The sequence below is a fragment of the Microcaecilia unicolor genome, chromosome 11 (genome assembly GCF_901765095.1).
Source record: "Microcaecilia unicolor chromosome 11, aMicUni1.1, whole genome shotgun sequence".
Classification (NCBI taxonomy): Eukaryota; Metazoa; Chordata; class Amphibia; order Gymnophiona; family Siphonopidae; genus Microcaecilia; species Microcaecilia unicolor.
Window position 1 is genome coordinate 103592695 of NC_044041.1, and position 9606 is coordinate 103602300.

The window sequence follows — 9606 nt, forward strand, 5'->3', positions numbered from 1 at the left end:
CCACATTTTTCCTGAAAGCAGATAATAGTCTGCTAATACCACATTTGAGAATACTGGAAAAATAAATCAGTTTAAAGCAGTAATGGGAAAAACAAGTAGAGAACAAAAGAAGTTTTAGTATGGAATGAGTGGAGACTGGGGAAGGGCAGGTTAGATGGTACTTTATATGTCCCTACTCCTCCTCATATCCCATGTAAATATCCTTCACGAGGCTTCGAATATAGCAACAATTTATGTGAACGGTATGTACACATAAAATATACATCCCGCATAGGATCAGTTAAGTTCATTTCTCTTCCTCTCACATGAAACCTTAAAAAAGTTGAAGAATGAACACCGAGTGGGAGGAACGAATTGTGGGGGAGGGGAGGATTCAGCAGTCCCGCTTTTGTTTCAGAATCCAGTTCTCCATAAGGTCCGCTTGACGTCTATATTAGTTGGACGTCTCTCTTTTCGTTATTCTGTAGAGCTTTTCACTTTACAGGCTAAAAATGTCCGGTCGTGGTAAAGGTGGGAAGGGTTTAGGGAAAGGGGGCGCTAAGCGCCATAGAAAGGTGTTACGCGATAACATCCAGGGAATCACAAAGCCCGCTATCCGGCGCTTGGCTCGCCGAGGCGGAGTCAAGCGTATCTCCGGTCTCATCTACGAAGAGACTCGTGGGGTGCTGAAGGTTTTCTTGGAGAATGTTATCAGAGACGCCGTCACCTATACTGAGCACGCCAAGAGAAAGACAGTAACAGCTATGGATGTGGTGTATGCCCTGAAGCGCCAGGGCCGTACCCTGTATGGTTTCGGAGGCTAAAGGACCGATCCTTATTTGAATCTATCCAACCAACTCAAAGGTTCTTTTAAGAGCCACCCACACTTTCAATAACGGAGCTGTGATGTTAGCTTTTTCTTTATTTTGTCCGTATGTATTTTAGAACACGGTAGTTACGATAGCCAGTTCTGCGTCCAAAAGGGAAGGTTGTTATATTTCTGAGTGTGTTTGTGTGTGGGAAAGACTCCTTTTTACTCTGTAATAAAAACTTATATTGAGAGTGGGGTGTGGGAAAGTATTTGGAAAGTGAAAAACTCGATCTCCTTTCCTCTTCAGCAATAAGGTAAAGGAGTAGTGGTAGTGTTGAGCCAGCCCTACTCGTGCAGCAAAATTTTAGCACTTTAGGTGGAGCAAGTTGGGTGGCTCTGAAAAGAGCCTTTGGGTTGTGTGTGCGGAAGCTGTAGGCTGAGCCCGCCATTACTTGGAGCTGGTGTACTTGGTGACGGCCTTGGTACCCTCGGACACGGCGTGCTTGGCCAGCTCACCGGGTAGCAGCAGACGCACTGCGGTTTGAATTTCCCTGGAAGTGATGGTAGAGCGCTTGTTATAGTGAGCCAGGCGGGAGGCTTCTCCAGCGATGCGCTCAAAGATGTCATTCACGAAGGAATTCATGATGTTCATGGCTTTGGATGAAATGCCGGTGTCGGGATGAACCTGCTTCAGCACTTTATACACATAGATAGCGTAGCTCTCCTTCCTGCTTCTCTTGCGCTTTTTGCCGTCCTTTTTCTGGGTCTTGCTAACTGCTTTTTTCGATCCCTTTTTGGGCGCGGGAGCAGATTTGGCTGGTTCAGGCATGGCCACAAGCTCAAAGTCGCTATCTAAAATAGACAAAGCAAAGAATCGTACTAGACTAGTAGTGGAAAAGCTTGTTCGGATGGCAATTTATAGGGTCCCCATTCAAATTGCTGGCGCTGAGTTTCTCTCCTTGCTTTTTGGTCTAGACCAATGAAACGTCATCAGACCGCCTGGCAGCCCTGGGATTGGCCTATTTGCCTGCCCATTATGATAATAGCGGAGACAGGCAGGTTTCAGGACGGTCGGTTCTTAACCAATCGCGAAGGAGTGTAAGAAACAGTGGTAGAGAGTATAAAAGCGGTTCGATCTGTGAAAGTTTCAACTATTTCTTCTAAAAACTGATCGAAATGTCTGGACGTGGCAAGCAAGGGGGTAAAGCTCGGGCCAAGGCTAAGACTCGCTCGTCCCGAGCGGGGCTGCAGTTCCCCGTGGGGCGCGTGCACAGACTGCTGCGGAAAGGTAATTACGCTGAGCGTGTGGGCGCCGGCGCCCCAGTCTATCTGGCGGCAGTGCTGGAATATCTGACCGCCGAGATCCTCGAACTGGCTGGTAATGCTGCGCGCGATAACAAGAAGACCCGCATCATCCCCAGGCACTTGCAGCTGGCCATCCGCAACGACGAAGAGCTGAACAAACTGCTGGGGAGAGTCACCATCGCGCAGGGCGGCGTCCTGCCCAACATCCAGGCGGTGCTTCTGCCTAAGAAAACCGAGAGTCACAAGGCGGCCAAGAGCAAGTAAAGCTGTCCCGCAGAGAGGACGAAACCAGGAACCCAAAAGGCTCTTTTCAGAGCCACCTACTTTTTCTCGTAAAGAGCCAGATTTCAGCGGAGTATCGCCTTTAAATAAAATCAGGAATCCTTTATTAAATGTTTCTCTAGGTTAGGTATTTCCTCTTAGAGGCTGGTGATAATAGCCCTGAGTACCTGACTAGTGAGCTTTTCGTTTTAATGAGAAAATTCCTTGGCGCGACAAGGACAGCTAATAAAATACGCGGGAAAAGAAATCAATGCTTGGAAAACACATGGAGTTTTAAAAAAAAAAAAGTATGCCGGGAATTCTGAAACGACCAGTGAAGACAGAAAATTTGAAATAAAAGCTCCTAATAGAGAGCAGCAGCTTTTGGACTGGTCCCCTCTCCGCTCTCTCCTAACTCTCGCCCGGGAAAGATTTTCTGACCAATCCCTGCACGGGGCGGGCTTTTCAAACGTTGCCACTTTTTCGCTCTGTATATATGAAACAACCGCTATTCGAGGGTGTTGCCAGCTTAAACGATACTATCCCACCCCAGTGACATATGCTAATCTTCCAGTTCCAGCGGCCTGGGCAAGCGAAGTCTTAAGCCGGATGCCTCCGCAGCCACCCAGGCTGTTGTCAGAAATAAGGAGCTGCTCACAGCGCCCCAATCCACCCCCATCCTTTGCGGGCCCCGGAAAGTCTCAGAATTTTGAAAGAACAGCCTCATCACTGCTTTTACTATATTCTCTCGAAAGAAATGCCAAGAAGAACATCGATGGAGTTAGACAGATTGGATCGGAGGCTCTAAATGTGTCAGCAGATTCCTGGCCCTATTCGGTTTCAGTTACGCTGGGATAAATTCCTCTTTATTTATGAGCCTAAGCTGTCCAGCTGGTTCTTTATCATTAGAAACCATATATCCAACCACCCCTGTAGGAAATTGATGTACCATTTAGATCTTTGCTGTGGAATTAAAGCATTTGTCCCGATTTTGGAGGCTGTTTGTGCTTTTTTTGTTTTGTTTTTTGGACTGTGCCTTGTGCTTTGAAACCTCTCTGTGCTGTTTTGTCAGCAATATAAGAAACATCTTTGAGGTTTTGGACAGAGCGACACTAATATCTTTTTGTTCTGAATGAGTTTTAAATGCCTAGGGTACCTTTTTATGGACTCCTCTAATGCAGTGTCTTTGCCGTAATGGATCAATTTCCTAGACACAACCTTTTTGTTTTGTTTTTAAATAAACACACAAAAAAGGTTTATTAGATGAAATGAGTCAGAGCCAGAACTCTCCACCACAAAAGAAAAAAAGGAAAGAAATTGAAAACACAAAAGAAAAAAAGGAAAGAAATTGAAAATAGAGCCTTAAATGTGAAAACCACAAATGAGTGTCTCACATTCTAGCAGCAAAGGGTGGAGTCCTCAGACCTGAATTCAAATATAGGCAGCTAACCACGTACCAAATTTTGAAGAGCGAAAATACTTGGGCTAAACTGTACGGCTTTAGCACCATGTTCTATGACCGTGGGTGGTGAGGAGATGAGGGGGTAGATTTGTAGCACTTTAAAATCACACCTAGGACTCATAGATAATTTGCAAATCCTCTCCTCGTCGCACAGAAAGGCAGGTCACGGGATATGCAGGGTTTACTGGACTCACCGAGGATAGTCCTTTCCTTAAAAGATTATGGAGGACCAGCAGATAAACGCTTTTCAGTCTGGTCGCATCAAGGACAGTCACTTTTCTCAATAGCAACCAAGTGTACCTCTGTTGAGGAATTTGTGTCCCTTAGAGGCTGGTGATAATAGCCCTGAGTACCTGACTAGTGAGCTTTTCGTTTTAATGAGATAATTCCTTGGCGCGACAAAGACAGCTAATAAATAGGCGGCAAAAGAAATCAATGATTTGAGAACACATGGAGTTTAAAAAAAAAAAAAAAGAAGGTATGCCGGGAGTTCTGAGACGACCAGTGAAGACAGAAAAATTGAAATAAAAGCTCCTAATACAGAGCAGCAGCTTTTGGACAGGTCCCTTCTCTCCTAACTCCCGGCAGCAGTTTAAGGTCTCGACCGGGAAACTTTTCTGACCAATCCCTGAACAGGGCGGCCTTTTCAAACGTTGCCACTTTTTCGCTCAGCATATATGAAACAGCACAGCAGCTATTCGAGAGTGTTGCCAGCTTGAACGATACTTAACATATCTGCGTGTGAGTGAGAATCCAGAGAACGAATGAATGTACTGGATGTAGCTAGAAGGTTGCTAGGCTGCGAGGTGTGACCAGCAGAAGAAAGGAAGTGTTGATGCCCCTGTACAAGTAATTGGTGAGGCCTCATCTGGAGTATCGTGTTCAGTTCTGGAGACGGTTGCTAAGGATGTAAAAAAAAATTGAAGCGGTGCAAAGAAAAGCTACGAGATTGGTATGAGATTTGCTTTCCAAGACGTATGAGGAGAGACTTGCTGACCTTTAAATATTTGAAAGGTGTTAATCCACAAACAAATCTTTTCCAGAGATGGGAAGGCGGTAGAACGAGAGGACATGAAATGAGATTGAAGGGGGGCAGACTCAAAAAAAGATGTCAGGAAGTATTTTTTTCACAGAGAGAGTGGTGGATGCTTGGAATGCCTTCCCACGGGAGGTGGTGGAGATGAAAACGGTAACGGAATTCAAACATGCGTGGGATATACATAAAGGAATCCTGTGCAGAAGAAATGGATCCTCAGAAGCTTAGCCGAAATTGGGTGGCGGAGCCGGTGGGAAGAGGAGGGGTTGGTGGTTGGGAGGCGAGGATAGTGGTGGGCAGACGTCTGTGCCAGAGCCAGTGGTGGGAGGCGGGACTGGTGGTTGGGAGGCGGGGAATAGTGCTGGGCAGACTTATAGGGTCTGTGCCAGAGTAGGTGGTGGGAGGCGGGGCTGGTGATTGGGAGGCGGGGATAGTGCTGGGCAGACTTTTAGGATCTGTGCCCTGAAAAAGACAGGTACAAATCAAGGTAAGGTATACACATATGAGTTTATCTTGTTGGGCAGACTGGATGGACCGTGCAGGTCTTTTTCTGCCGTCATCTACTAATTTACATGTGATGACATTTCAAACTGTGTGCAGAATTGCCTAATTACTCTGATCAAGGGATTAAAAGATGTGGTTTAGTGAGAGAAAACTTGCATTGGAAAATCATGTAATTTGACTCCAGAAACCTGAATGAAATGTAACAAAATTGACCGCTAGATGAGCAAGGAGTAAAAGGGGCGATCAGATAAGACAAAGCCGTAGCGGAGAAATTAAATGAATTCTTTGCTTCGGTCTTCACCGAGGAAGATTTGGGTGGGATACCGGTGCCAGAGATGGTGTTCGAAGCTGACGAGTTGGAGAAACTTAATGAATTCTCTGTAAACCTGGAGGATGTAACGGGGCATTTCTACAAACTGAAGAGTAGCAAATTTCCTGGACCGGATGGTATTCATCCCAGAGTACTGATAGAACTGAAAAATGAGCTTACGGAGCTATTGTTAGTAATATGTAATTTATCCTTAAAATTGAGCGTGGTAACGGAAGATTGGAGGGTGGTCAATGTAACGCCGATTTTTTAAAAAGGTTCCAGAAGGGATCCAGGAAATTATAGACCGGTGAGTCTGATGTCGTTGCCAGGCAAAATGGTAGAGACTATTATTAAGAACAAAATTACAGAACATATTCAAAAGCATGGATTAATGAAGGAAAAGTCCATTGATCTTGGGCCCTGGATTGTCCGCTATCGGAGACAGAGTGCTGGGCTTGATGGACCTTTGGTCTTTTCCCAGCGTGGCGCTGCTTATGTGCTTATGAGACAAAGTCAACCTGGATTTAGTGAAGGGAAACCTTGCCTCACCAATCTACTACATTTCTTTGAAGGGGTGAACAAACACGTGGCTAAAGGTGAGCCGGTTGATATTGTTTATCTGGATTTTCAGAAGGCGTTTGACAAAGCACCTCATAAAAGACTCCAGAGGAAATTGGAGGCATGGGATAGGAGGTAGCAGTGGAGTGGGAGGGGTGGTGCACACCGGGTGCACGCCACTGGGGGGAGGGTGTCGGCTCCGCTGGTTCCCAGCTCCCTCTGCCCCGGAACAGGTTACTTCCTGTTCTGGGGCAGAGAGAGCAGGGAACCAGCGGAACCGACGCAGCTCCCAGCAGGTAAGAATGCACTCTGGGAGGGGGGGGAGGGTGTTGATGCGCCAAGGGGGGGTATCGATGCACCGAGGGGGGTGTCGTGCTGCACCCAGGGGGGTGTTGATGCGCCGAGGGGTGTGTGCATAGCGGCGAACCGCCCCGGGTGGCAGCCGCCCTTGCAAAGACACTGGGAGGTAGTATTGTAGATTAAAAACTGGTTAAAAGATAGAAAACAGAGAGTAGGGTTAAATGGTCAGTATTCCCAATGGAGAAGGGTAGTTAGTGGGGTTCCCCAGGGCTCTGTGCTGGGACCGCTGTTTTTTAACATATTTATAAATGACCTAGAGATGGGAGTAACTAGTGAGGTAATTAAATTTGCTGATGACACAAAGTTATTCAAAGTTCTTAAATCGCGGGAGGATTGTGAAAAATTACAAGAAGACCTTAAGAGACTGGGTGTCTAAATGGCAGATGACGTTTAATGTGAGCAATTGCAAAGTGATGCATGTGGGAAAGAGGAACCTGAATTATAGTTTCATCATGCAAGGTTCCACGTTAGGAGTCACGGACCAAGAAAGGGATCTAGGTGTCGTCGTTGATGATACCTTGAAACCTTCTGCTCAGTGTGCTGCTGCGGCTTAGAAAGCAAATAGATTGTTGGGTACTATTAGGAAAGGAGTGAAAAATATATTATAATACCTTTGTATCGCTCCATGGTGCGACCGCACCTGTAATATTGTGTTCAATTCTGGTCGCAGCATCTCAAGAAATATATAGTGGAATTAGAAAAGGTGCAGAGAATGGCAACAAAAATGATAGAGTGGATGGGACGATTTCCCTATGAGGAAAGGCTAAAGCGGCTAGGGCTCTTCAGCTTGGAGAAAAGGCGGCTGAGGTGAGATATGATAGAGGTCTATAAAATAATGAGTGGAGTTGAACGGGTAGATGCTAAGTGTCTGTTTACGCTTTCCAAAAATATGAGGACTAGGGGGCATGCGTTGAAGCTACAATGTAGTACATTTAAAACGAATCGGAGAAAATATTTCTTCACTCATCTTGTAATTAAACTTCCGAATTCGTTGCCAGAGAATGTAGTAAAGGCGGTTAGCTTAGTGGAGTTTAAAAAAAGGTTTGGACGGCTTCCTAAAGGAAAAACCCTAATGTACAGATCGTGGAGACATTTGTTCTTCTGTGGATTACAAAAACAAGCAGCCCCCTTCTACCCCTCTTCCGACCATGTATTGAAAGGCAATCTTGCAATTCACTGTTTTGGATAAGTGTGTTCAAAGAGGCCATTTGGAGACTATTTGAATGCAGCAGGTTTTCATCTGTTGAGAACTAATTGCCATTTGAAGGCAGCAAGGAGATGGACATGGGGAAGTGGCCACAGGATTCCTGTTTGGCCTTAAAGCAAAGGAGGAAAAGACATATTGAGTGTGGGGACTCTGTGAGAACTGGACCTTGACCCTTTGAAGTGAGATAAGGTTCCTTTACTGAGGATGTGTTTAATTAACAAAAGGACTGAAATGTATCTTTTAAGGAACTGCAATCGTTTTATGTACCTTTTGGCAATTATGCCAAAGCAATGACATATCCTAGATGATGCATTCTTGAAAAACCAGTTCTTTATGTTTTGGGGCTGAGAAACTCTATATAAGTGCCAGATCTGAAAGGCGAGGGAGGGCACTGACAGTCCTGGGTCTCTGGGGAGCCAGAGGCTTAGTACCTGCCTCACTTGCTGTTTTTCCCTTTTGCTTATGTATCCAATTTGCCCCTGCTTATTATTGCTAAGGAACTAGTTTCTGCTTTGCTGCTAATTTTGTAAGAATAAACAGTTGCTAACATGCCAAGATTGTTTGTTTTGTTTGTAGTTATCTTTTAGTGGTTGCCCAGGCTGGTGTCCAAGAAAAATACAGCTGAGGGTATTTGGTTTGGGTTTCTGCTTCTGTGATCAAGCCAGCCTCCGGAATTTTAGGTCAAATGCCAATTCTCGCCAGACCCTCTTGACCCCATTGGGCACGTGTCCTTGAGGGGTGGGCTGTGGGGCAAGAATACTTAAGCAGCTCACTCTGTGGATCAGGGCTTTCCAGCGCCTTGAAGGAGGCTTGCCCACCCCCCCTCCCTCCTTTTGTCCTGGGCCTGGTTTCTGAACTGATGGGAAGGGTGTGGGTGTGTGTGTATGTGTTTAGGTATGGGGGGGTTAGGGTTGTCACAGTGGGTGGACACCAGAGTTTATAGGGGTTGTGACTCGTGAGGTACGAGTCATAGCAAGAAGTGAGATTCAAGATATGTTTTATTATGGTGGGTTGCAAGACCTGGTTACCGGGCATGGGTCCAATGCCTGCTCCAGGACTTTTGCTGTCAAGGTGGAGCTATGAAATTCAAGACTGGCAAGTTGAGAATCCAGTGTGTATGAATGTTTGTGCCATAATATTTTAAGTGTAGCTGGGGTTGCTACTGTTCAAATTTTCTTCTTACCAATTTCTACAATTGGTAATAATGAAACTGAGGACTACTGTTTACTGCCAATTAGTGTGCTGAAGAAGGAAAGCTATGAGAGGGTGAGGGGTTCACTTTAACCTAAGGTGTGTAATAGTAGGTTCTTGGAGTGGGGGTTACAGTAAGACATAGGTAAGTCAGTCCCAGCTCCACTGGTTAAATACTTTATGGCAAGAGGTTGAAGGATCCCCACTGACCTAATAAGAGAACAATGGGAGGAGAAAGTTGCACTCTGAGAGACCTCACAAGCTCTGTATGTGATAACTCACAAGTGACGTCCCATATGAATGGTGGGCTGCTCGGAGATGCAGAGATGGGAAAAGCGCCTGATGCCTTTTCATCGCTAAACCGGGAACTTATGCACTTTGCTGTTCATAATGTAGATTTGGACAATCACAAAGCATTTAATTATACAGCTCATTGAGGGTTTGCCGAGACTGAGAAGTGCATGAAAAGGAAAATAAATGAGATATTTTCCCCATAATTCTTCTTCCCACAAGAGGTAATAGTAGCCACTTTTGTGTAGACTAATGATGTGCATCAGACAAAGAGCTTTCAATGAACCATCTACGCTGATGAACTGTCAGGTCGTCCAGAAGCAATCTGCTA

At 45.5% G+C, this 9606-nt stretch overlaps 3 protein-coding genes across 3 annotated transcripts; 2 read left to right on the forward strand and 1 right to left on the reverse strand.

Moving 5' to 3' along the window:
- The first annotated feature begins 491 nt into the window (after positions 1 to 491).
- On the forward strand, positions 492 to 803 carry LOC115479614 (histone H4). The gene has a single exon (XM_030217638.1). The coding sequence runs from the start codon at positions 492 to 494 to the stop codon at positions 801 to 803; it is 312 nt and encodes a 103-aa protein (XP_030073498.1).
- Positions 804 to 1218: 415 nt separating this feature from the next.
- LOC115480031 (histone H2B type 2-E) lies at positions 1219 to 1643 on the reverse strand. The gene has a single exon (XM_030218422.1). It carries the CDS (start codon positions 1617 to 1619, stop codon positions 1239 to 1241), a length of 381 nt encoding a protein of 126 aa, XP_030074282.1. The 5' UTR covers positions 1620 to 1643; the 3' UTR covers positions 1219 to 1238.
- A 318-nt stretch (positions 1644 to 1961) lies between these two features.
- Positions 1962 to 2444, forward strand: LOC115480719 (histone H2A type 1-E-like). The gene has a single exon (XM_030219586.1). It carries the CDS (start codon positions 1967 to 1969, stop codon positions 2357 to 2359), a length of 393 nt encoding a protein of 130 aa, XP_030075446.1. The 5' UTR covers positions 1962 to 1966; the 3' UTR covers positions 2360 to 2444.
- Positions 2445 to 9606: the final 7162 nt, after the last annotated feature.

What these genes read in the sequence shown, in the direction of transcription:
- LOC115480719 (XM_030219586.1), top strand. Translation starts at nt 1,967, where the DNA reads ATGTCTGGACGTGGCAAGCAAGGGGGTAAAGCTCGGGCCAAGGCTAAG.
- LOC115479614 (XM_030217638.1), top strand. Translation starts at nt 492, where the DNA reads ATGTCCGGTCGTGGTAAAGGTGGGAAGGGTTTAGGGAAAGGGGGCGCT.
- LOC115480031 (XM_030218422.1), bottom strand. Translation starts at nt 1,619, where the DNA reads ATGCCTGAACCAGCCAAATCTGCTCCCGCGCCCAAAAAGGGATCGAAA.